The sequence below is a fragment of the Xyrauchen texanus genome, chromosome 9 (assembly GCF_025860055.1).
Source record: "Xyrauchen texanus isolate HMW12.3.18 chromosome 9, RBS_HiC_50CHRs, whole genome shotgun sequence".
Lineage (NCBI taxonomy): Eukaryota > Metazoa > Chordata > Actinopteri > Cypriniformes > Catostomidae > Xyrauchen > Xyrauchen texanus.
Window position 1 is genome coordinate 8,403,028 of NC_068284.1, and position 27,676 is coordinate 8,430,703.

Below are 27,676 nucleotides of genomic sequence, written 5' to 3' on the forward strand. Positions count from 1 at the left end.
GCTAGTGAGGTGTTTTAATGTCACTGTAAATGTTAGTTTTTTCCAGTGGTGTAGTAGTGTCTGAAGACGTGGGCATATTGTGAATTTATTGAACAACATTGAGGCCTGCCAACAAGCCCTTTGGAGGCTTGTGGGACCTCTCAAACTGCAAATAACAGTGGTTCGAGCCATTTATCCCAATTTCTAGCATCCTCATGTACGAACATACAAATCATATTTTTCAGGGTTTTATTAAAACATTCCACCAATCTGTTTGTGGGTGGTAAACTCTTGCGAGAATCAATTTAACACCTAATAACTTGTACAATTTGCGTAGTATACATGACATGAAAGTAGTGCCCCACTACACTTATCCCTGTATACCAATGACTGCACCGCCAAGGACCCCTCTGTCAAGCTCCTGAAGTTTGCATACGACACTACTGTCATCGGCCTCATCCAAGATGACAATGAGTCTGTATACAGAAGGGAGGTTAAACAGCTGGCTCACGAGTGCAGTCAAAACAACCTGGAGATGGACACGCTCAAAAGAGTGGAGATGATTGTGGACATTAGGAGGAACACCCCAACATTGTCCCCGCTCACCATTCTAAACAGCACTGTGGCAGCAGTGGAGTCATTCACCTTCTTCCCTCAGGTTATCCATTTCATGAACAGTTAAAACTGCCCCACTGAGGAATAATTATGTGCAATACACAGCTTAGTCTGTTTAAATGTATCCAACATAACATAACTCTTCTGCCATACATTTCTGGTTCACTGCTTCCCGGAAACTCCATCATGTAATCCTCGGCCAGCTGGACCACTTCATCCAGCGATGCTGGAGTGTGGCACTGGACCCATTCGATCATACCACAGGGCAGCTGGGAGATTAACTGTTCCAGTACCACCTTGTCCATGATGTCTTAAGCGGTGCAGTTCTCTCGCCAGCAACCAATTATGGCAGGTGTCCTGGAGCTGCTGCACTAAGGTGAACAGGCGGCTGTGTTTGCCCGGCTTCAGGGAGCGGAAGTGCTGTCGGCTCTATTCGGGGGTCCGGCTGACCCGCTGCATGATGGCTCCCTTCAGGTCAGCATGGAGGTTGGCTGCGGGGAACTGTTGAGCCACAAGCTGCATTTCCCTGAAGATAGTGACAACTGTCGGGCCGCCCACTGGTCAGGCGGCCATTCTCACACCTTGGTCGTCTTCTCAAAGAGGCTGAGGTATGCTTCAGGATTGTTGTCCAGCCCCATTTTGATGAGGGTGACCGGTTGGACAGCCAAGGTGGTCTCCGGGGCCACAGCAGCAATCCTCTCATGTCTGATCAGGCTCCTCTGCTTGGGCCTGGAGCAGGAACAGCACTTCCAACTCCTGATCCAGGCCCAAGCTGAGGACCGACAGACCACTGTGCCCCCTCTGTCAAAATGTTGTATTTGAACCAATTTTTATAATTTTGTTATAATGTTTTACATTTTTAAAATGTTATTTTGACTGTTTTGACAGCCTGAATATTCAACTCAACTGTAAAATAAATTAAATTAAGTAAATTAATCCTTAAACTATTTTTGGTGAGTACTTGCATGTTTCAGGTGAAAGGTAACTATCAATTGACTGCCCTATTCTTAATTAGAAAAATGTTGTCTGCCATATAATTCAGTCAGAGGCTGAGCTCAGAGACTCAAAGGCTAAAAGAAGGAAAGACCTTTAAGAAAAGAGGTTTAACTAGGATAAGGATTTAACTAAACGATATAACAAAAAAGTGCAAGCATGGAGAGATGCGGTCCTCAAGACAAGAAGTTTAACACCAGCGAAATTAACGTATATAAATAACGTATGAAAATAACGTAATTTTCAGCAGATTAGAATAAAGTGACAAATCTGTGCCACCTTCGAAATTTAAAATACCTCCCTCGGGTAAATTATCTTGGCTCCGACTCACATGATGCACTGCACTTTTTCATAATAAAAGCGTTTATTTGTTATACATGTAATTCTGCTTATTTTTTTAAAGTTTCAACTTGTTAACATACACTGTCACATCTTAATCTGTGTACCAGTCTGTGTATAAATATAGCTGCACCCCTTCCCTCTCCCGTGGTTTAACAGTCAAAAAATCTGCTTACCTTAACTATAACGTGATGGCTGAATGACAAGAGAAGATGGTCAGAGGTGTCATACAGAGATATTTTTTATGATTTTGTGTTGTCTGGAGTTTCATGAGCACAGAGGCACATCAGTATGTCCACAGCTTGAAAATAGGATCTTGTGTATTTATGAATGAAGTACTCTTGTTTTAAGTGATCTCTGCTCTGCTTTCAGTTGTTATGATATCAAACAACACTTTAAAATACCCGTGATAACTTTTCTGCAGCTCTAATACTGTAAATCTACACATTGACATCAACAACATAGATTTCTATAGAACCGGTAGAACGGAAGTTCAAAAACAAAATGTTCAAGATGGCTGCACTCTAGTTTTTCTGACGCATAAGGTGAATCGGGACATCCGGGGATGCCACTGGCTCCGCCCACATTCCGCTGACCCTCATCAGCGCTGTAAATATGGCGGAGGTAAGAAGGAAAGTCTCATTATTTTCCCTAAAATAAATAACAAATCTTTTAAAATCAGCTTAAAATGTACCTTCATGAATGCCTATAATAATTAAGTATCGTATATATTTTCCATTGATGAATTGTGCGCAATTGTATGTCGTAAGACGCGTTGAATTTTTTGAAATTGTATTTTTACAAAGTTAACAGCCGCTAGCTCGCCTGCAGTTAGCCTGATTCTCTATTATAATCATACCCGCATGAATTATTTGTAAAATATTCACAGAAGCACCGTCGAGTGTACTGGTTATTTCTGGAAAATCAGAAATTTATGGGTTGGTTTATTATTCGCCGCTTTGTCTTCGTAAGTGTTGTTAATAATGCTAAGCAAAGCTAGAAATCAACCTCAACTTCCAAAGTCACACATTACACACACGCACGCACGCGCGCGCGTACTCAAACATACACCGCATCTCTAATTCCTCTGGTTTTATCAATTAATATTTAACATTAGTTTAATATAACATGGCATTTTGGTTAGTGAATAAACTAAATAAAAATCCAAAAATGCTGAAGAAGTTCCATGTTACTGATGCAAAGGAAGAGTCTGACTACTGGTGTAGTGCGTTTTTTCTAAAGTTATATAATTATTTTGTAAAATTATTGCTGTGCATTTTTAATAAAATACTCAGCAATAAGGTTGAATCTGTGAATTATGTATAAGACTAATTTGACTGCTGTCACTGTCCTGTTTTATGTACTAAAAGTCATTTGAACAGATGAGTAAACTTTGTAATACTCAACATTTTGTAATAAATCTAATTTTTTACATTTCATGTTTAAATAGTTAAATACATTGACAAGAAAGTGGCTGATGCAATGAGGGCTTATTATTTAAAAAAAAAAGCACCTTTTTTACTTTGTCAATGCATGTTAATTTACGATCTTGGTCGTATTGTGCACGATTCGTCTTAAAAAAAGAACATTTTGTTTTCTAAATAATCTTTTTGGGAATAGGATGATTCTCACAAAGCCTGTCATATTAAACCCCAAATCAATACAGAAAAATATAATATATTTTGCATAAGGAAAATGAAGCCTATTTAGGACCGTTAAAGTTTTTTTCATTGTTACATTATTTTCAGGATGCTTATAGGAACAGTTCACCCAAAAATGAAAATGTTCTCATCATTTACTCACCCTCATGACATCCCAGATGTGTATGACTTTCCTTCTTCTGCTGAACACAATCAAAGATTATTAGAAGAATATTTCAGCTCTGTAGTTCCATACAATGCAAGTGAATGGTGGCCAGAACTTTAATTTACATAAAGGCAGCAAAAAAGTAATCCAAATGACTCCAGTGATTTAATCCATGTCTTGAGAAGCGATACGATAGGTGTGGGTGAGAAAAAGAACAATATCTATAAATCTTCACTTTCACATTCTTCTTGTTTTGTTTTTGGCGTTTCACATTCTTCATCCTTCAAAATGTGCGAAATGAAAATCGTCATGAAATAATGTCACAATGTACAATTTCTTAATTGCCCTTAGGGATGGGTGATATAACCCAAATCTTATATCACAATATCATAAAAAGTTTATGGGAAAATCAATACAAATTGTTTTATATATTAAATAACCATATTGTAATACCTATTTCAGGAAACCTCAGTCTAAATGTAAACTACTTCCCCTTATGTACTTTTATATAAGCATATATTTAATAAAAAACACAACTTGTTTTTAAACATCAACCTTACCAAAATGCTAAATTTCACATTATCCCACATTTCAGTCAAATATTTTCTTGACCAATATTTTTATTATTATAAACTTTCTTCAAAAAACTCAACATCTTCTCAAATCAATGCAACAAAGAAAATAATACATCATAATACAAAAAAAAATATCCAATGAAAATAAGCACTTCTTGAAGAAAACAAATATCAAATAAATATAAACGCTGTTACAAAATATTAATAATAAAATGGACTGAATTAATGCAGAGTTCATCTTTTGGCTTTCATAATATTCTTTTGCGCTCTTCATTTTGAGGTGTTAAAACAGATTGCTTGTTTTAAAAGTGATTATCGTCATACAGTTTACATTTTCCTGCTCTGTGCCGGCTTTTGTGAACCCACACCACAGAAGTTGAACCGCTTAATAATTAGCTCCTCTTCATTTTCTTGACCTGTTTGGGAGTCGTCCCGCTCTGTGAAGATGTCTCTCTTCATTAAGGGTTTCCTGGGTCAATAATGATTGGGTAGCGCGAGTGATCCCGCTCTGTGCTTTTCTTTCTGTACAGCACAAATATACAGTTGAAGTCAGAAGTTTAAATACACCTTAACCAATTGTTAAATGGTGTAACTGATTCAGGTTTGAAGGCCTCCTTGCTCACACATGCTTTTCAGTTCGGCTCAATCAGATTGAGGTGAGGGCTTTGTGATGGTCACTCCAATACCTTGACTTTGTTGTCCTTAAGCCATTTTGCCACAAATTTGGAGGTACACTTGGGGTCATTGTGCATTTGGAAGACCCATTTGCGACCAAGCTTTAACTTCCTGGCTGATGTCTTGAGATGTTGCTTCAATATATCCACATAATTTTCCTTCCTCATGATGCCATCTATTTTGTGAAGTGCACAAGTCCCTCCTGCAGCAAAGCACCCCCACAACATGATGCTGCCACCCCAGTGTTTCCCACAGGATTTTGTGAGTCTACGGGGGGTGGACCTCCAATCTTCTAGGGGGGTCCAGGGCATGCTCCCCCGTAAGAAAATGACATTTTAAAGTTAAGTACGTCCATCTGGTGCACTTTTGAGAGCAAAATTAAGAGGCTAGTGTTGTGTTCTTGTGAACAATTTTGTGCTCTTAAAGCTGCCGTAGGCAAATTTGAAATAAATTGAAATAGTGAGAAACAGCGCCCCCAATTTTTTCCTAATTACATGATGCGCTTCACCCCCTGCCAGGGTTTAATTGACAGCTGTTAACAAACAGAGCCAAGGCCTGCCTTGCCAAAAGCAATTGGCTAAAATCTCATGTGGGGTTTGACATTTCTTAAAATATTTTTGAATTAATTTCATTCTGAAAAGCAGGGTACAAACTAGAGATGTCAGTGTCAGCTTTTTATCTTTTAATGTTACCTCAGACTGCTAACAATAGCTAGCTAGTAAAGCCATAAGCAGTGTAACGTTATGCCAATTAACCTAGTAATGCTAACGTTAATTTATGTTAATCATTATGATTCTAACTTCGGCAGTAATATTATCTGTTTGCTCTTGTACACTGATGATGATAAATTGTGTGTGGAGTTGTGTAAAATGCAGTAAATACATTTAATGTTAGTTAATGTTACTTACCTCAAAGATTTGTCGTCCTCCTCAACCAAATAATGTTAGACGGATCTAGGAATACTCCAGTGCATATATCTGCGAGTGTGTGAATGTGTGAGTTTACAGAAGTGGATGACGAGCCCGTAGGCGGGGGGGGGGGGTCGGGTGGTTCGAACCTTCATGCATTTGGAAATTGCTCCCAAGGATGAACCAGACTTGTGGAGGTCCACAATTTATTTTCTGAGGTCTTGGCTGATTTCTTTTGATTTTCAAGTTTGAAGGTAGGCCTTAAAATACATCCACAGGTACACCTCAAATTGACTCCAATTATCCCATCAGAAGCTAATTGCCTAAGGCTTAACATCATTTTCTGGAATTTTCCAAGCTGCTTAAAGTCACAATTAACTTAGTGTATGTAAACTTCTGACCCACTGTGAAAAAATGAAAGTGAAAAAGTCTGTCTGTAAACAATTGTTGGAAAAATGACTTGTCATGCACAAGGTAGATGTCCTAAATGACTTGCCAAAACTATAGATTGCTAATATGAACTCTGTGGAGTGGTTAAAAAACAAGTTTTAATGACTTCAACCTAAGTGTATGTAAACTTGTGACTTTTACTGTATAGAAGTCTGCTGGACTTGCGCACACTTGCGTGCCCCAGAGATAATCTGTTTAAAATAAGGGTTTGCTTGTAAAAATTAAATAATATTTAGTGCTTTTGAAGTGACAAATACAAGATGAATGTCATTAAATTTGCTTGGGTAGTCTCAGAGAAATTGTCAATGTCGAAAAAAAAACCCTGGTCATGTTTCTTCAATTTTGTCAGTCTTATATTAAGCCCTGTCCACTGATAGATACGTCCACACAACGCACATATATTTACATATAGCAATATACACAATATAGCAAAGTCCTAATAAAGTTCCCAACACTTCTGCTTTTGTAGCCCATCCACCTCAAGGTTCGACGTGCTGTGCATTTTGAGATGCTATTCTGCTCACTACAATTCTACAGAGTGGTTATCTGAGTTACTGTAGCCTTTCTGTCTGTAGCCAGTCTGGCCATTCTCTGTTGATCTCTCTCATCAACAAAGCATTTTCGTCTTCAAGCTCCTGACCCATATCTGATTGATTTTATGCATTGCACTGCTGCCGCATGATTGGCTAATTAGATAATTGCTTGAATAAGTACAGTGTATTCAGACCACTTCATTTTGTTTTCATATTGTATTATATTGTAGCCTTATGCTAAAATGCTTTAAATTATTTTTTCACATCAATCCATAATGACAAAGAAAAAAAACAGATGTTTGATAACTTTGCAAATTTATTAACAATGAAAAACTGAAATACCACATTATTCAGACCCTTAACTCAGTACTTAGTTGAAGCACCTTTTGGGTGTGATGCGACAAGCTTTGCACACCTGGATTTGGGGATTTTCTGCCATTCCTCTCTGCAGATCCTCTCAAGCTCTGTCAGGTTGGATGGGGACCATCGGTGGAAAGCCATTTTCAGGTCTCTCCAGAGATGTTCGATTGGGTTCAAGTTTGGGCTCTGGCTGGGCCACTCAAGGACATTCACATAATTGTCCTTAAGCCAATCTTGTGCTGTCTTGGCTGTGAGCTTAGGATCATTGTCCTATTGGAAGGTGAACCTTTAGCCCAGTCCGAGGTCCTGTGCACTCTGGAGCAGGTTTTCATTTACGATATCTCTGTATTTTACTGTGTTTAGTTTCCTTCAACCTTGACCAGTCCCTGCTGCTGAAAAAATCATGTCCAAACAATGGAATTTGCCACAGGTGGAAATCAAAGAATCAAAGTTTAGAAAAATGAAGGCATCTAAATATTTTCTGAATGCACTGTAGGTTTATAGTTGTTCCTAATAAGATGCCGAGTGAGTGTATATCATCATGTTGCCAAGCCCTTATTGCCAAATTAGGCTTCATTTTCTGTATGCAAAATAAAATGTCTTATTTGTTTCTTTTGATTTTGGAGTAAAATAGGACCAGGTCATTTTCTTGACAGGTTTCGTAAGAATCATCTTCTTTTTTTTTACTCCTTCCCTCCTGTCATATAGAGACCACTTGATGCAATCCATTCCTGACAGGTAAAATTGTGCCCCACCCTATTATTATTATATTTCTCTCGTTAAATGTCCTGTTTGACTCGGAAGTAATATGTCAGATTATAGATGTAAAATGGGTTGCAAACTGCTTGTCATGTTAACTTTAAGGGGAATACTGTTGTAAGCAGTACATTGCATCATTGTCATTTTCTGAAAAGAAGTTAATTGTGATGTTTGTTTTCTATTAAACGGATGTCTTTGTCTTATTTATAGCCCTCCTTGGGGAGATCAAGCCCAGGTAAGGCAGTGATTTTTCCTCTCATGGTAAAACATGTCTATGCACACACATATCCACTGATGATTCTTTCTCTTCAGGAGTTTCAGCTGGTTCTGATAACGTTGACTTTGAGCCGTCAGCAGATATATTGTTGCCTGATTATGAAGATGAACAGAACCCTGAAGATGAGGAGGTGCCGGAGGGAGACACTAACTTCAGCAATGAGATTAAAGACCTTGCAAAGGTTTGTTCATCTACTAATACTAATATTCTCAATTTGACTTAGCGGGTCTTTATTCTTTTATTTCAAAGATAGAAGAAGATGGGCACTTACCCCGTCTCCAGTCTCTATATTATCTCCATCCTGATGCTGAAATCAGGGCTCAAATGAAATTCCTGCACCTAACCTTATCAAAACATGTCTTGTACTTTTGTGTTGATTTTGAAGTATTGCAATAGATTTCTCTTTCCAAAACCACCTGCAGTTGTGATATTTTTGTGTTTTATTTTATTAACCTCTTTCTTCAGGTCTTGTCACTGCATTTCAAGTTATAACTGTGACTTTGGGTTGATTATCTCAAAACCTGACATTCCTCTTACTTTAGCCATATTACTGTGTGTTTAGGGTCATTGTGGTGCTGCATAACTGACAGTTTTCTTGGTTAGATGGTTTACACACAAATTATTTTGATTTCTGTGATCTACAGGAGGGGGAAATGCCCATTCAGGAGCTCTTAAATCTCTATGGTTATGGAGACAGCGGGTCACCAGAGGAAGAGGATGAGGAGGAGGAAGAAGAAGATGAGGAGGAGGAGGATGTAGAGGGAGATGAGGAGGAGGAGGAGGAGGAGGATGAAGGAGAGGATATGGAAATTGATGAGAGCAGCAGAAGCACTGAAGAACTGAAGAAGACCCAGGTTTGTCCCAGCAGATGCTATGGTGTTAAAAACAGAATTTCATTGTTCATTGCAAGGTGCACATATGATGCATACATTGCAAAAAATAAAAATAAATGCAAGTTGGATGAAGCCAAATTAAATTATTGGTTGAAATCTAGACTTTTGGGGACATTTTTATTTCACAAACTTCCAATCATCTATTGCTTGTTTGCACCTTCAAAAAACCTTTTTCTTTAACTTGCCTAAAAATACAAAATCTCTCATTTACTCACCCTCATGCCATCCCAGATGTGTGGGATTCCTTCTTCTGCTATTTCAGCTCTGTAGGTCCACACAATGCAAGTGAATGTGACCAAAACTTTGAAGCTAAAAATAAATCACATAAAGCCTCCAAAAAATGTATATAGTGGTTTAATCAATAGGTTATTTTTAATAATAATCTCCACTTCTGACCAGCCCTCTTATGAGCATTCAAGAGAGGACATTCTTCTTCTGTTTTATTGTTGATTTATAATCTGTGTGCATATCACCACCTACTAGACAGCAAGGATAAAGAAAAAAAGGTGGGAGAAAGGAAAAGAATAAATAAATCATATTTGCACAACACCCCTACAGGTGGCGATATGTACAAAGAATGTGAATCGCCGAAAAAGAAGAATGTCCTCGCTTGAATGCTCATAGGAGGGCTGTTCGATTTATTGCCAAAAATGACTTATATATTGATCTGTTTCTCACCCAAACCTATCATATCATTTCTGAAGATATAGATTTAACCACTGGAGTCGTATGGATTACTTTTATGTTTCCTTCATGTGCTTTTTGGAGCTTCAAAGTTTTGGTTACCATTCACTTGCAATGTATGGAACTACAGAGCTGAAATATTCTTCCAAAAATCTTAGTTTGTGTTCTGCAGAAGAAATAAAGTCATACACATCTGGGATGGCATGAGAGTAATAAATTATGAGAGCATTGTCAATTTTGGGTTGTCAATTACATTTGAAGTCAGAAGTTTACATTCACTTAGGTTGAAGTCATTAAAACTCATTTTAAACCACTCCATAGATTTAATATTAGCAAACTATAGTTTTGGCAAGTTGTTTAGGACATCTACTTTGTGCATGAAATTCGTAATTTCTCCAACAATTGTTACAGACAGATTGTTACTTTTAATTGACTGTATCACAATTTCAGTGGGTCAGAAGTTTACATAAACTAAGTTAACTGTGCCTTTAAGCAGCTTGGAAAATTCCAGAAAATTATGTCAAGCCTTTAGATAATTAGCTAATTAGCTTCTGATAGGAGGTGTACCTGTGGATGTATTTTAAGGCTTACCTTCAAACTCAGTGCCTCTTTGCTTGACATCATGGAAAATTTCAAAAGAAATCAGCCAAGATCTCATAAAAGTAACTTTGGACCTCCACAAGTCTGGTTCATCCTTGGGAGCAATTTCCAAATGCCTGAAGGTACCATGTTCATCTGTACAAACAATGGTACGCAAGTACAAACACCATGGGAACACGCAGCCATCATAACGCTCAGGAAGAAGACACATTCCATCTCTTAGAGATGGATGTAGTTTGGTGCGAAAAAATAATTCCCAGAACAACAGCGAAGCACCTTGTGAATATGCTGAAGGAAACAGGTAGACAAGTATCTATATCCACAGTAAAACGAGTCCTTTATCGACATAACCTGAAAGGCTACTCAGCAAGGAAGAAGCCAATTCTCCAAACTGCCATAAAAAGCCAGAAAGCTACAGTTTGCAAGTGCACATGGGGACAAAGATCTTAGTTTTTGGAGAAATATCCTCTGGTCTGATAAAACAATAATTGAACTGTTTGGCCATAATGACCATCGTTATGTTTGGAGGAAAAAGGTGAGAACACCATTTATGTTATGTGGATATATTGAAGCAACATCTCAAGACATCAGCCAGGAAGTTAAAGCTTGGTCGCAAATGGGTCTTCCAAATGGACAATGACCCCAATCATACCCCCAAAGTTGTGGCAAAATGGCTTAAGGACAAAAAGATCAAGGTATCAGAGTGACCGTCACAAAGCCCTGACCTCAATCTGATAGAACATTTGTGGGCAGAACTGAAAAGAGTGTGTGTGTGTGTGCAAGGAGGCCTTCAAACCTGACTCAGTTACACCAGTTCTGTCTGGAGGTATGGGCCAAAATTCCAGCAACTTATTGTGAGAAGCTTGTGGAAGGTTACCCAAAACATTTGACCCAAGTTAAACAATTTAAAGGCAATGCTACCAAATACTAACAAAGTATATGTAAACTTCTGACTCACTGGGAATGTGATGAAAGAAAGAAAGCTGAAATAAATAATTCTCTACTATTATTCTGACATTTCACATTCTTAAAATATAGTAGTGATCCAAACTGACCTAAGACAGGGAATTATTTCTACAATTAAATGTCAGGAATTGTGAAAAACAAAGATGTAAGTTATAGGTAAACTTCTGACTTCAACTGTATATTTACAGATTTACAGGGAGATTTTTTTCTATTCTGATAAATAATAGCAGATTTCTTTATTTTTATAGGGTAAAAAAGTTGCTAATTGACCAGAAAGTTAATTAATTTCATTAGCTTTTAGTTTTAGGGTTCTAATGATCGTCATGAAGGCAGAAAAATCAATCTTTTTAAAACGAATGCTTCATTTAGGGAATAGTTGTCAAAGTGCTTTTACAGATCTTTCTGTTAAACCACAGATGTCTTTTTAGAATAAAAATAACTTTTTTATAATTGTTGAGACACATGGATATCTCCAATGACTGGCTGGTAACGGTCAAATAACGTTTTTGTTGCAGGAGGATGAAGGAAAGATATGCAAGGGTTTGGTGAATGAGAGTCGCTCAACTGACAGTCGAACTTGTGCGGTGAAAACCTGTAACACAGAACTCAAACGATCACAGAACTGCAACTACTTTCAGAGTAAGAAACAACCTGTTAATATAATACTGCTCACTGCATGTTATTTGCTGTATCTCCCAGTACATTTAATAAAGGACACAGTTTCTTAAGTGTAATGTAATCATAAATTTGATATAAAAATAGAAATAAAATGCACAAAAATGTATTGTAAAAAGAATAATGTTCAATAAATTATTAAAATGAATTAATAATAATCACAATAAAAAATTTATTATTTTATATAGTAATTGAAATTAAATTTTAAGTCAAATTTTATTATACATTTTTTATTAAATTTTCATTTATGGATGAATTGTAAGTATTGTTTATTTATTTATTTATTAGATAACGAAGTAGAGGAGGAATCAGAAGAAGATGAGGATTATATTCCCTCTGAAGACTGGAAGAAAGTAAACACTCTTTCATCATCATGATTTTCTTTTTGGCTTGTGTCTTTAATTACTCATGAAATATGTGACACATGTATGTGTTTTGAACAGGAGATTATGGTTGGCTCCATGTATCAGGCTGAAACACCTTCTGGAATGTGCAAGTACAAAGACAATGAGAAAGGTGTGATCAATGAAAGCTGATCAATTAAACACACTGTCATAACGAGGTCTAGGAAGATGTTCTGAATCTTTGACTCCATCACTGACAGTGTATGAGAATGCCGACCAGCTGCTGTGGAATCCGGAAAACCTTCCAGAAAACACTGTGGTGGAGTTTCTGACAGAAGCATGTCGACGGACCGGAGAGGAGACGGGAGTAGACGCTATTCCTGAAGGATCCCATATAAAAGACAATGAGCAGGCACTCAACAACTGTCCTCAGTGATTTATTAGTTATAAATGACACTGATTTATAGCCTAAATTCTGAACTGTGACTTGATATGCAAAACAAATCAACATGTGTTTTCTCCCCACAGGCTTTATATGAGCTGGTCAAGTGTAACTTCGACACTGCTGAAGCTTTACGAAGGTTAAGATTTAATGTTAAAGCAGCCAGAGGTGAGAAATTCAAAGTTTGTTTATTTGTCATTTCTCTTTTTTTCTCCTACATATTGTAAAGCTGGTAAAAATGCTGGAGACAAAGTTAAAATAGTGCTTTTTCTTATATAATTATTTTCATTAGTAGTGCACATTTGGCATATTTTACGGCCGGATTGAATGATCGGTAAATAGTGTTTTTGCCAGGTGCAGAATGTGTTCTTATGTTTGTCTTTCCTGCAGAGGAATTGTCTGTCTGGACAGAAGAAGAGTGCAGGAATTTTGAACAAGGTTTAAAAGCTTATGGAAAAGACTTCAATTTTATCCAGGCCAACAAGGTATTGATTGTTTTTTCTTCTAATCATGCACAACAAATGTACATTAACTGATATTTATCATGCCATATTTAAAAAAAGATTACTTTATTTGTAGTGTATTTGTAAGTTCTGTCAAACCAAATCAAATCCAGCTCTTTCCTGTAACATTCCTGCTCTTGGAATGTTATTCTAGACCAGGTTCTTAAACATCCTATGCATTTACTTCTACTTAATTATCTCCTTCAATCGGTAAATAAAGAAATAAAGTTTGCTCTACTGACAGTACGTTTGTACAAACCTACTAGGTGAATCTAGTTGATAAGGCAAGTTTATCTAGATTTTCTCACCTTTAAAGGTATAGTTTACCCAAAAATGAAAATTCAGTCATTGTTTACTCACCCCTGTGTTGTTATAACCATATACAATTTTCAATGGGAGAAATTGTGAAAAAAAATTGTGCTCAGTGATGTCATACAATGGCAGTTTATGGTGATCCCCTCTTCAAGCTTCAGAAGTATGCAAAAGTATAATTCAGGAGTCTAATAAATTATTTCATGAGACTCATGATTGTTATGAAAGCATACATTAAGGTTTGGTGAGAAACAAAGCCAAATCTAATGTTGTGAAAATGTTCACTGACCGTTGATCTCCTGTACACGTTCATAATTGGGGATGAGAGCAGCAGTTCATGCAGCTCCCTCGCGACATTGGTGCGTTCAAGCAAAAACTCTTTGTTTGTCTAAAACCAGGTCATCCACAGCGATAGCGACAACAGAACACAACACAGCTGCACACAAAACAGAGAACAGAACTTACTAAACATACCTGAAGAGTTTGTAGATGATGAATTGATGCATTTCTATGCCCAGCCGTATTTTTTGAAGCCAGAGTTCTCAATCAAACAGAAAAATATGGAGTAGGCAGGAATTTCTGTCACCTCTTCTCCATTCTGAACCAGTGAGTTCAACTCTTACTGCTTTGGCCACTGGGGCAGAGTTTTGGTAAGCACGGATTGATTTTAGCTGAAGAAAAGATAACCTACTTTTTTCTGATTTCACTGTGAGATCTGTCTGGAAATGTAATTGTCTCATAATTCAACTCAAATCAATATTTCATATTCATTTATTTACTTATTTGGCAGGTAGCCATATTATAAGCTGGATAATGAACAGTCAGGTTTCCACCGGGATCCTAATCACACTGTAAGGTTTTTTATTTTTTTCAATAACGACCGTCAAACTCTACATTGTCTTTCGCTTCTCTAATAATCCTGACATTTATAAACTTGGTCAGAACAATGTCAAATTGCTCCCACATAAATAAATGAGACTATCGATATTGAACAGGACACTGGTGGATCTGTGATGACCTTGGACACCAGTATGGAGACTATAGCCACAGCCATTCTCTGGAGCGTCAGGTCTTCATGATTCCCCAACCACAATGTGACGATTTCGGGATGAACCCGCACTTTAATTATTGTATGAATGAATGAGACTAACCAATCAGGAGACAGACAGAGGATGAAGCAACGGGTATAAAAAGGAAGCGGAAAGGAAATGAAGGGAGTTCGGTAAACGAGAAGGCAGAAGTGGAACAGTCAGCAGTCATAGCTCAAGTTATCTTCATCACGCTTGAATCTTCCTCTTGCTACTAAGAGTTATGTGTGGAAGGAACGTTACGGGTGAAGCTGGTTGACTCGGATCACCTGTGTGGAGCGTCTGCAGCGCACACTGTTTCCAAGTTGGTCAACGGAGAGAGAACGAGCCAAAGAGGGTTTTCCTGCCGTGTATCTTTGGAACCTTTCTGATATCAACTGCCACGCGTTGATTGTCCCTAAAGCCTTACCGTCTCAGGTACTCACACCAAACTCAAGCCCTGAAATCCTCAACTGTGGGGGTGTGCATTCACGACAGTGACTGATGAACATAACATTATACACACCCACACCATACACCTCCACACAACTGCACACACACACACATACGAGCTCACTCAATCCACGCACAGTGCGTGCGCTTTTGTTTTTGTTGTTGTTTGGTTACATGATTATGTTTTTGAGAATGGCGATCTGCATTTGAATGTAAATGTGCGTGCTCTTGCGGTACTAATTTGCATTTGTGGACTCTTTTCGAAATCTTGGACTAATCATTAATGTGAACCTACACCACACAACCTTCATTCATTGTGAACTGTTAATATACCAAACTTCATGTGTGAAATGTTACTACTTCTGTTTGTTTTGTAAAAGATGAAGAATATAAATATTTACTTCGAACCCCTTTGGTAATGTTTTTGTATGGGTTTATTATATCTTTTGTTTTGTGTGTAACTGGTGGCCTTTGAGCTATCCGGCCTAAACCATTGAATGTGGTAGACTAAATCTACCTGGCACCCGAACTAATTAATTTCAAATTTAAAGAATCTTTTTACAAGGGTGTGCCACCGTTACAACACCATCATCAGTTTAGTGGCCTCATATCTGCCAGAGGTCAGGGGTCAAGATTAAGTTATGCCATTTCAACAGTGCATCTAAACAAGTTCAATTACAATGGAGAAGAATGCATGGACTGACCTGTCAAATGGGACAACCTGTAAGATATGGTCACTGCAGAGGGTAAGCAGACAATTCTTCTGCAACTAAAAGATTTAAAGTAGTGTTAGTATGCTGACAATCAAATGGGACAAAGGACCGATATATATTATTTTGAGAAGCACTTACCCATTATCACATATTGAGTTTTATGCCGCTTTCTAATAATATAATTTTTATGTTTCTATCCCAAACCATTGGCGTGATATAATAATAAAAATATTGGCTGTCGTAAAACCTTTATGGTGTGTTCACATACAACGCGAATCGAGCGTTTTGCACGGCACGATTACATACATAGTCAATGCAAAGACGCAACTAGACGTCTTTGTCAATGCGAGGCGAAATCTTTTTTCGTGTTGTATGTGAACGCACCATTACTCTAAGGATTCCAAACAATTTTAGACATTATTTGGCAGAATTGGAAGATTTATTCAAGCTTACATGAAATAATTAAGACATAAATAATACAAAGTAACAAATATAAAAAATAAATGGACACTGGTCTTGCATATTCACAAGTATGGTATCTTGCATAATCCGACTATACTTGTGAGTGTGTGTACCTGTTGGTGGTTTGGGAAGTTCTTCATGGCTGTGAGCAGAACCACAGTTCCCATCAGGTGTAGAGGCATTCCCAGCACCAGCTCCATTGTGGTCAGGTTAACCACACATGCAGTGGCCACAAGCTGCACATGTAGTGACTTGGTGTGGTGTCGCATTCCAGCAGATACCAACTGCAACAGGAAGAACAATATTCACATCATATTCAAATGTCAATAACAACAGACTACAACAATGCAATTCAAAATGAAATGTTTTACAGTATTAGGAAGTTATAAGGGACGTTTTCCTAACAATAACACAATCTTCTGTAATTACATATGAACCAAAGAGGAACTGTGGCATCTTGAAAACTGCCCTGGCGGTCATTTGCATATCCCAATACAAAATAAACTAGTAAAACAAACTAACGTTTGTTTAAGTATCTCACCGTACAGAGTACATACTCAAAGTTTGTCCACCCTTACAGATCGGATCATAAAAGTATCAAGATATGAACAGTTTTTTCTTTCTGGTCCCATTTTACATTTAGAGAAGAAGACACATTTTTTTAACATTGAGGCAAACAACAGTTTCAGTAAAGAGAAACTATGTTCATTACCTTTAAAATGTTTGGCTGAGGTTCCTCCATGTCACTGGTTTGACTGTAGAGATGAACAAGAACCTCCTGTATGAAGCTTGCTCTGTCACTATATCTCCTCAAGGCCTCACACAGTTGGGTCAGGTTTGTCTCTCCAGCCACCTGAAAGCGTTTGCAAAAATATATTTCTATGTATTTGCAGCTCCTAGCAAATCTGCTCAATGTACTAAGTTAATTAATTAGGTGTCACTTGCTTAATGGGATATATTGAACTGCATCTCGTCATAACCACACATAACAACTTGAAATTCAAACCATCGCTGAACTTGTGGTGGTGGTAGTTCATTGACAATTTTTGTTGAGTCTGAACCTACAACCTTTAGTTTTCCAATCCAGATCTTCAAACATTTGGTTACACCCTCACTTATTCATACTACCTTTCTTCACATATGTATATACGAAATGTATTTTACGACTCTCGAAAATGGAAATGTTTTAAGGTACATTTCTAATTTCAATATTATTTGTCCTTCAGACCTTTACTTTGTTGGACAAGAAAAACTAGCTTCATACCATGTGATGCACATTTGATTTTTGACTATTGAAAGTGGGTAAAATGTAACTATTTTTGGATGGATCCACATTGAGAGACCCATTTCTTTGGGATTTTATATTTAACCATAGCCTTGGAAATGAAGATACAAAATGTAAAAACTGTTCTGAACCAGAATCTAAAAGGATATTTAGATATCTTTAATACTTCTGAAGTTATAAGCACTCCCAACACAAAAAAGTGTTTTTTCCCATTGGCATATATGATGCAACATGTTGGTGCTTAAGACAGTTGATCCATGGTATTTAGTATTCTGGCTTTCATTATAATTTATGTTTATCTTTCTTGAGAAAAAAGTATTAACAAACTCACTAATTTCAGTCTTGGATGTTTCTGGATTGTTGTGGATTTGACATGGAATAACCCTGTTGAAACTAACTGTTTCAACAGCAAAATCCCTTACCTTCAGATTTCCATCTCCAGACAGCAGCTCAGAGCTGCCCATACCTGTGTTCAGCAGCCCGATGAACCTCATCCCTGGCCTTGCCTCTATAAACACCTGAACGGCAGCATCACTTACTCCCCACCAGCCCGACACATCAAGGGACACAAGATGCGGAAGGATCCCTGAGTGCTCCAGAAGCTGCTGGACCAGGTTGTCTCCATCCGTTACCAGCCTGTCATTGGAGATATCCAGGTGTCTCAACAAATGCAGCTTGCCTAAGACTGAAAGAAGGCAGGGGGTTGGCATCTCCAATTTATGGAGTCCATGAGCAGTTAGGGATCTGAGCTGGGATTGACAGTTCAACAGAGGTGTTAGATTTGTGATGTTTAATCCAGAGATATCCAAACTCTCCAGCATAGGCAGGAATATATCCTCCAGATCTGCATCATTGAGAGGTTCAAGTTCTTGGAAATGACCTGCCCAGGATCACTTGCTTCTAAATGAAGATTTAAGCCATTCATCAGCAGTACCTGAAGGCCTTGCCTGCAGTCTTTGTTGGCAGTTAGACTGTGGAGGACATTGGAGATTGTGATGTCACTATGTACATGCGAAGCATTCAGTTCTTGAAGCTTGTGAGGGCTGAGAGCCTGTTTGAAGGCTTCAGCCAAATTATGCGAGGACCGGATTTAGCCTCGCCGCAACCACAGGTGCTCGAGATTTCAGAAAATGGCTATGGTTTTGTTGTTGAGGAGCCCTGATAAGTGTGGGCAAAGATATCCAAACATAAATTTTGCAAGGAATAAAAATGGCTATAGCAATGTCTCATATTATTGTCATATGCTCATCGGCCATGTTGTACAGAAGCTGTTCGGCCAACTCTTGGGAAACAAAGGGCAGTGACAGAACTGCAGTGACCCATCCTCTCGTGCAACACAAAGCACTTCTAGGTTGTGGAACACCCAGTCCATACTAAAGTCAATAAGTGAGGAAGTACAAGTTAAAGCTGAGAAAGGCACTGAATATTTTAACAAGATGTTGTGCCCTGGTTTTTTAATGATTCACCAATGCATGTTGTGTAAGGGACTTGACGTGGAGGTGAAGGTAGAATCCATATGCAAGGCAGAGACATAATTGTTGAAGTAGGCAAAGTAGTCGTTACACAGGTAATCAGTCCAACCAGGCAAACTAGAGAAAAACAGCAATCCAATATCGGTAATCCAGAAAGTAGGCACAATATTACAAACAGGAAGTCACCATAGAAGAAATGGTATAGTGTCAGTATTCAGGAGAGGGCTCCCTCTGGTGGTCATGTTGATCAAATAAATAAAAAGTGAAAGGTTTGAGTGATAGGGCAAGGTTTTGTTTTAGGGTTAGTTGCTTGTAATTACACATAATTGACTGTTATTGCTATAGTAAATACATGTAATATGTGTCAAAAGGACACATTCAAATAAAGTGTTACCTATACTTTTGCATTCTTTTGAAGCTTGAAGAGGTGGTCACCATAAACTGCCATTGTATGACATCATTGAGAACTAAATTTTGTTCACAATTTCTCCCTTTTTGTTAAGAAAAAGAAAGTCATATGGGGTTATAACAACACATGGTTGAGTAAACAATGACTGAATTTTTATTTTTGTGCGAACTTCCCTTTAATATTTTTAGTGCTGTGCTTTAAACCAGATGAACACCACTGAACACTGTTTTTGCAACAGTAACTGTTAAAGAGTTGTTAAGGCTGAAGGTGTATTTATGTCCATCTCCACTGGTTAGATGGATATCAACGTCCCTTTCAAGGCCAGTCAGTCCACTCAGCTGCTATTTTTGGAACTCACAGGCCTTTTTTTTTAGATACAAGCAGCATAAATCTCCAAAATGTTTGATTAAGATTACAGTTAAAGAACATATTTCAAATCAGCAGTTAAATCTGACAACAACTGTATCATCATTTCAGCCTTCTTTAGCTCAGATTACGCTAAAAAATGAAAATTTTCAGGCTGGTCGATTGGCTCTTTTACCTGTTAAGCGGGACTTCCTTTTCTGCATTCGCCATATGGGCATTCCAATTTCTTCCATTCATTTTAAAGCAAGTGCTCCTTATTTTTGCACCAGACAGTTGCACCATGTGTCCCTCTTGCACCGCATCTCGCTCAGGAGCACCATGTTTTTTAGATGCCGTGTAAAGTTAAAAGGGACTTCAACTTTTAATAAAATATGTCTCTAGACACCTGCTTTCTGCTCTATTCATTGTATCTAGCTTTTTGTAGCACAAACATTTTTTGTTCTGAACAGCCACTTAGGCTGTCATGTCAGTACACTAAAATTATCTCTGAGAAGTCTAAATTCATCCTTTTAGAAGTGCTGCTGCTACAGCCATCAAAACAATGCTTGTGTAAAACATTTACCAGCATCAATACATTTCAAGACATTTGCAGCCAGACTTCACATCACCTGCTGAGAAAAGTTCCTGTTATTTTGCATAATTATTTTATGAGTACTATGACAAGGTACTTCAAGGTTATAAAATGAAACGTCCTCGCTTTCAACTTTTTATTTTCAGCAAACTTAACATGTGTAACTATTTGTATGAACATAAAAAGATTCAACAACTAAGATATAAACTGAACAAGTTTCACAGACATGTGACTAACAGAAATGGAATAATGTGTCCTTGAACAAAGGGGGGGTCAAAATCAAAAGTAACTGTCAGTATCTGATGTGGCCACCAGCTGCATTAACTCCTCATGGACTGCACCAGATTTGCCAGTTCTTGCTGTGAGATGTTACCCCACTCTTCCACCACGGCACTTGCAAGTTTCTGGACATTTCTGGGGGAATGGCCCTAGCCCTCACCCTCCAATCCAACAGGTCCCAGACGTGCTCAATGGGATTGAGATCCGGGCTCTTCGCTGGTCATGGCTGAACACTGACATTCCTGTCTTGCAGGAAATCATAAACAGAACGAGCAGTATGGCTGGAGGCATTGTCATGCTGGAGGGTCATGTCAGGATAAGCCTTCAGGAAGGGTACCACATGAGGGAGGAGGATGTCTTCCCTGTAACGCACAGCATTGAGATTGCCTGCAATTTCAACAAGCTTAGTCCGATGATGCTGTGACACACCGCCCCAGTCCATGATGGACCCCCTACCTCCAAATCAATCTCACTCCAGAGTACAGGCCTCGGTGTAAAGCTCAATCCTTCGACGATAAACGTGAGTCCGACCATCAACTCTGGTGAGACAAAACAGCGACTCGTCAGTGACAATCACTTTTTGCCCGTCCTGTCTGGTCCAGCAAAGGTGGTTTTGTGCCCATCGCCGATGTTGTTGCCGGTGATGTCTGGTAAGGACCTGCCTTACAACAGGCCTACAAGCCCTTACTCCAGCCTCTCTCAACCCATTATGGACAGTCTGAGCACTGATGGAGGGATTGTGCGTTCCTGGTGTAACTCTGGCAATTGTTGTTGCCATCCTGTACCTGTTCCACAGGTGTGGTATTCAGATGTACCGATCCTGTGCAGGTGTTGTTATACTTGGTCTGCCACTGCGAGGACGATCAGCTGTCCTTCCTGTCTCCCTGTCACGCTGTCTTAGGTGTCTCACAGTACGGACATTGCAATTTATTACCCTGGACACATCTGCAGTCCTCATGTGTCCTAAGTTTTTATAACTGTGACCTTAATTGCCTACCCTCTGTAAGTGTCTTAATGACCGTTCCACAGGTGCATGTTCATTAATTGTTTATGGTTCATTGGACAAGCATGGAAAACATTGTTTAAACACTTTACAAACAAGACCTGTAAAGTTATTTGGATTTTTAAAAAATGATCTTTAAAATACAGTATCCTAAAAAAAGGGACGTTTCTTTTTTGCTAAGATTAGTTATGTAACTGATTTATTTGTTGAATCTTACAATTAACATTATAGCTGGCTCTCCACTAGCTGATTTTTCCAATGATTTATTAGGTGTTAGCTACATTAAACTAATCACCAGGCCAGGCAGAGGGAGAAAGAGTGCCATTAGCACCCTTCAGCAGGAGGTGTTAATCACTTGACTGTCGGGACTCCCTGCTGAGTTAATGGCTTCAAGCACTGAAGAAACACAATGTTTGAAAAAAAATAATTCGGTCATTGAGAAGAACTGACAAGATCACAGGAACCTTTTTTTTTTTCATCACACAGCTGCATATCACCACAAACCCTAATTAAAATCCATAGTGATTGTCACTCTGCTGAAATAATGCAAAAGCAACTAATGACAGATAAAAAATAACCTTGATGGACATTTTAATTCACGATTATTAATGCTTTAATAATACAACTTTATTAATAAATTCATGTTGATTTTGACAGACTGTCCCTGAAGAAAATAAAAATTCAATTTTATAAAACCAGAATACCTGAAAATTGACAAACGATCGCTGAGGATCGGCTCTTGATGAATATCTGCTCATACTGTATTTATTAACTTGTACAATGTTTATTTTATAGTGTTTATAATGTAATACAATGATTGTAAGGAGTCCACGGTGTATTTTGGGCTAAAACGTCATGATTATGCACCAAATATTTTTGACTTTTGGCTACACAGTAAACAGGCATCTGGAATTTGACTCATTTTGGACTCTATGTAGCCTCTATGTCTGCACCATCACAGTAAGGATTGACAAAAAGTTAATCAAATTACATTTAATAAATTGGTTTTAAAAACAATCAGCCGATTAATCGTTTATCTGCCTTTTCCACCACCTTAGTTATCAGTATCGGCAAAATCCACTATTGGTCGACCTCTAGTCTAAACGGGGTCTGGTGGACATGCAGCTAATATTTCTCAATTTTTCAGGTCAGAACACGGTCTGTCGGAGATTGTGTGGCTTTTTATTACATGTGGAAGAAGTCAGAGCGATACGATTTCTTTGCACAACAAACTAGGCTTGGAAAAAGGAAATACAACCTACACCCAGGAGTGACGTAAGTATCTTAATTTAATGATATAAGAAGTGTGATTGTGTCGGAGACATGGCCTTGATGTCTGGTGTCATTTCCCGGTCCCATCTCCATCTTTTCCCTATCCCTTCCTGTTACCTCTCCACTGTCCTCTGATTACAGTGACAGAAACTAAACAAATACTAAATACATTTGAATTGAAAAACACAGGATGACCATAGCACACCAATTACCAGGTTCACTGTTGACTAAATGTGTGTGTTGTGCATTATTTGTGTAGTGATTACATGGACAGACTCCTGGATGAGACAGAAAGCACTGTGTCCAGTCGAGCAGCCACGCCCCTTCCCGCCCCCTCCAGCAGCAGCGCCAGCCAATCAGAGCGAGAGGAGACCAGCGCTCACAACGGTATAGGTGTGAATCTTTGGGTTGATAGCAAATCAGTTCCATTCACAATTCATTTTGTGTTCGGTTCAATTCAAAAGCTATTTTTTTCTAAATTCAGAATGATTACATTTGATTCCAACAGCAATTAGGTTTATGTTTTAAAAAGCATAAAAAATTATTTCCCTAATCTATTTTAGGAAACAAAAACTGACAATGTACTAAGCAGTCTAAGAATTTTCTGAACATTAAGGCTGCTTGGAAAAAACAAAGATCTATTGCAGCAAATCTCTAGACTAACACAAGGAATTCAATTTTATTGAAATATTTCGGACACAAGCATACACTCTATAACTAAATGTTCACATTATATTGAATGTTTTGGTGTGCATTTCAGATGCGTAGTTAGGTTGATTCTCAGATGCAATAAAGAAATTTCTCATACGATTTTGCATCGCTGCACAAAATTTGTGATCAGAATTGTATTATTTGTGCTGTCAGTCGATTAATATCTAATCACGTTTAATCATATAATTTTTAATAGATAACCCTTAATCTTGGATGGGCCCATGAGAAAAATAACTAAATGTCAAAATATTAATAACTACAGTCTTGAACAATACAAAAAAGGGTATCTTTTTAAAGCGTAGAAGATGTACTTTCCAAAGCATGCCGGCATTATGACCAAAACTGAACCAGTGCTTTGAAATTTGCAGACTAATTAGAAGAGTTCCATTTTTATCATTTATGAAAACTTTTGCACTGCCCATATTATTGTAATCAGTAAAATGTCTATCTCATCAAATAGCCATGTGTTATTTGTTGTTGGAAAGCTCTCAAAGAGTAGAACACAACCAGCCAATTTCGTTTACTTGCTGACAAAAACATAGCTAGTAATAGGAAAAGAGACATACATGTTTCACCAAAAATAAACAGAACATTACATTTTACATACCATTTTTTTAGAGGATGTGATTATCTTTCAAATGAGCCTGCAATGTAAATGTGCACACAGCATCTTGCATCTGGCTGAAAACACGTTCGCTTTCCTGGATAAGATGACATCATCTTAAACAATGTAACGTTATGCAACAAAAAAACAACTGGATTGGGTACAAATTAGTGCAAAAGTCATCCATATTTGGGCAGAGAGATATGTGATTGGTGACTGTTACATATGGCCACCAGGAGATGGCACCAAGTACATGATACAGATTTAATGATGACTCACATGGCACAGAATGAAACTCGTTCTATGAAATCTCATTATTAAAATCATGTCTGCATGCTAAGCAAACCTTTATGCAAAGTCATTGTTGTGTTTGCGTGTGTAGTTAGATTTTATGTGCAATGATTACGTTTTATTTGTTTGGAGATGCTTTTAGAGACATGGGTAAATATTATATGGATAGTGTACATATTTTTGTACACTAGGATAAATTATTTTTGTAATGCTATAATTTTATATTTGTTTGTTGTATCAACACAAAATTTTACTCAGTTACAGTTTAAATTTTTGGGAGCCATCTAAGCCATCTACGGTTTAACTCGACTCTGCTTGCTTTACTTTTCCGTGCTTGCTTTTCCACTCCAGTTTACTGCAGCCTCAACATGGGTGGGATTATAGGCTGATTGTCATAGTTCCAGTAGCTGGTCAACTAAATAAAGTGAAGCTTTCAAGCAGAGTATAGAGTTAACGTACCATCCTCCATCGTGGACTCCAACAATGCCGTGGCTGTGTCCGGGGCGCTCTCCCTCCCATTGCTCGCAGGTCTAGATAGCGTCCATTTGGTAAAATCACTTCCACTTTTCCATGATGGTTCTGTAGTCACTTTTAAGTTTTTTTTTTTTTACTTTTCCATACACTGTTGGTAGGTCCGGTGGTAGCCTGAGACACTTCCTGAAAGACTTTTTCGTTTCGTGTTGTTTCGTTCATCACTAACGAGAGGAACGTCTGCGCCTCATTTATTGACCACAGTGTAGTTTTGCGCACAGCCATTTCTTTTTACAATTCGAAAGTCACGTGAACAAATGATACTGCTATCGATGTTGCTAACTTAAAAACTAGCCGGTTGCTGTCTTGTCGCAAATCCAGTGACTCTGGTAGTGATGATTCTCTCTGACCAATCAGTGATCTGCAGGGTTTTGACATCACATTTAGTATCAGCTCGGTTCGCTTGGAACCTCGACCGAGGTGGTACTAAAAAAAGTACCAGGTACTATCCACAAATGAAAACCCCCAAAAAGCTATTATTATTATTAAAAAGCCCCATTATTTACACCCTGAGGTATAAAATGTGAAATCATAAAAATAAAAAAAAAAGTTAATTTTATGTTTTCTTTACAATGGATACCAAACACTTGGCCCTCCTTTTTAGTTTGTTTTTTGTCAAGTTAAAAGCCTTTAATATTGGGAATGCCACTGTAACAGGAAAGCTTTAAAAACCACCTTCGTGATTAATTGCAAATTTTGAAATTTTACTCTATATACACTTATTTTCCTGTCATTTTCCAAACAAAGCCTTCCATGGTATAAAAATAGAAATGCACTAAAATAGCACCAATTCAAGTAACATTAAACATTTCCCAAAGTCTAGATGGTAGTTTGACCAATTGAAAGAGCTATGCAACCATATGCAATGCACATTAAATGTTCTAAACTCTCATCCTCCACAGACTGTGGCTATCCGCTTTGCTACAGCAAGCATGAAGCTGTAGCAGTTAAGAAAAATGATGTGTTAAACTCTTTTAATTAATCTCATGCATAACGTGTTAACCTTGACAGCTCAAATTATTAGTAATTAAATTACTTGAATGTGGATCAGTGTTTTTGAATGGTTTGTTACAGTTATTTACTCTAGTTGTCTGTGTGGTTTCTAATCCAGGACTCAACAGTCACAGCTCCAGTGCAGACTCCACACAAACATCTGGCAGTGTGAACGAGCTGCAGAGTGAATCTGTCCTGTCAAATGGAGTAGATAGTATATCCACAGATCATCAGGACTCCAACGGCTGTGAACGCACAGACACCCACAACATGGACACAAACGGCTCTGTGGAGCACCAACAGGACAGACAGTGTCTCGATAGGCCAACAAAAAAGTGCCGGACAGAATCAGAATCGTTGACACAGGTTGAGATGGACTCTTCCAGGGTGATGGAAGACTGAATGAGACCAAAGGTCAGGCCGGATCCAGAGACTATGGGGATGGGATAGCACTCACCCCATCCACCCTAAATCCAAAGCCAAGCTGCTCCAAAAACGCCACCCTCCAACTCAATCTACAGCCAATTAATGGTCCTTTTTCACAAAACCATTTTTCAGAGACATGTAAATTCTATTTGTAACGGAATTTGTCCGATATTTTTTTACCGACAAGATATTTATATTTTTATGGAGACATTTTGACAATGGGTGAATATGCTGTGTAAGCCATTATACATTATTCGTGAGAATGACTGTTGGTGGGCGTGGCCTCTCGTGTATGCGGGTGTGGTGGTCTGTGTGTATCCAGGTACATCAAGCTGCACTTTTGTCCTGTGTGTTGGTTCACGCGACAAACAAATGCTTCAGTGCTCGGCTTGTTTGTTTCACTGGAGGTGTACAGCGAGCTCCCAACTTTCCTTCAAGAGATGTAGTACTAAATAAATAAGCCAGTGGAATCTCTCCTCGGTTTGTTTTGTAAAGTGTTTGACATCAGTGATGTCTTTCCAGGAACTGGGCGAATCTCACAAAGAAATGTCTGGATTATATTTTATGCCAAAATGAAAAGGAAATATACAAAAAGAGATTTTGAATTAAGAAAACGGAGATGAAAAACAAATTTGTTTTCATTACAGTTAAGCACACATCAACCAAATTCTTATTACTGTAATGCGTTTACTGAAATGACTTGTGCATATGTTACTGTAATCTCATCCTTATTACCATAATGTGATTAGTGGTTTACTTCTCATAAATGATCATTGATGAATCCCATTACATTCTTATAGATTCATGTATTCCAAAAATGAAAATCATCAAATAAATCGGCATAAATTAAATTCAGTACAACAAATACTACCATGATGTATATTTACAATTATATTTTACAAATGTTCTTAATCATTTCAATAGTATATCAGTATATTTAGCATTACAATAATAAGAATGAGATATTTTGAACCTCTTTTCATCCATTGTTAATGATTTGTATATATTTTTTAACTGGCATATATCCCATTCTTTTAATAATAATCAATCTGTAAATGGATCTGAAGTTTTTCCCTTGAC

At 37.9% G+C, this 27,676-nt stretch overlaps 1 protein-coding gene and 1 pseudogene across 3 annotated transcripts; one reads left to right on the forward strand and one right to left on the reverse strand.

Annotated features, from left to right (window-relative positions):
* The first annotated feature begins 2,529 nt into the window (after positions 1 to 2,529).
* LOC127648738 (mesoderm induction early response protein 1-like) lies at positions 2,530 to 27,487 on the forward strand. 3 transcript variants are annotated; one of them, XM_052133468.1, is made up of 14 exons: positions 7,001 to 7,557; positions 7,942 to 7,971; positions 8,203 to 8,227; positions 8,305 to 8,450; positions 8,914 to 9,123; positions 11,928 to 12,051; positions 12,376 to 12,440; positions 12,531 to 12,603; positions 12,692 to 12,843; positions 12,960 to 13,041; positions 13,264 to 13,358; positions 22,916 to 23,043; positions 23,300 to 23,433; positions 26,289 to 27,485. In XM_052133468.1, exons 5-14 carry the CDS (start codon positions 8,923 to 8,925, stop codon positions 26,570 to 26,572), a joined length of 1,338 nt encoding a protein of 445 aa, XP_051989428.1. In that variant the 5' UTR covers positions 7,001 to 7,557; positions 7,942 to 7,971; positions 8,203 to 8,227; positions 8,305 to 8,450; positions 8,914 to 8,922; the 3' UTR covers positions 26,573 to 27,485. The 3 variants fall into 3 exon arrangements, with proteins under 3 accessions (XP_051989427.1, XP_051989428.1, XP_051989426.1); XM_052133467.1 differs by lacking the exons at positions 7,001 to 7,557; positions 7,942 to 7,971 and adding an exon at positions 2,530 to 2,550; XM_052133466.1 differs by lacking the exons at positions 7,001 to 7,557; positions 7,942 to 7,971 and having other exon boundaries at positions 8,184 to 8,227; positions 23,300 to 23,427; positions 26,289 to 27,487.
* Positions 14,054 to 19,187, reverse strand: LOC127648690 (protein zyg-11 homolog; annotated as a pseudogene).
* Positions 27,488 to 27,676: the final 189 nt, after the last annotated feature.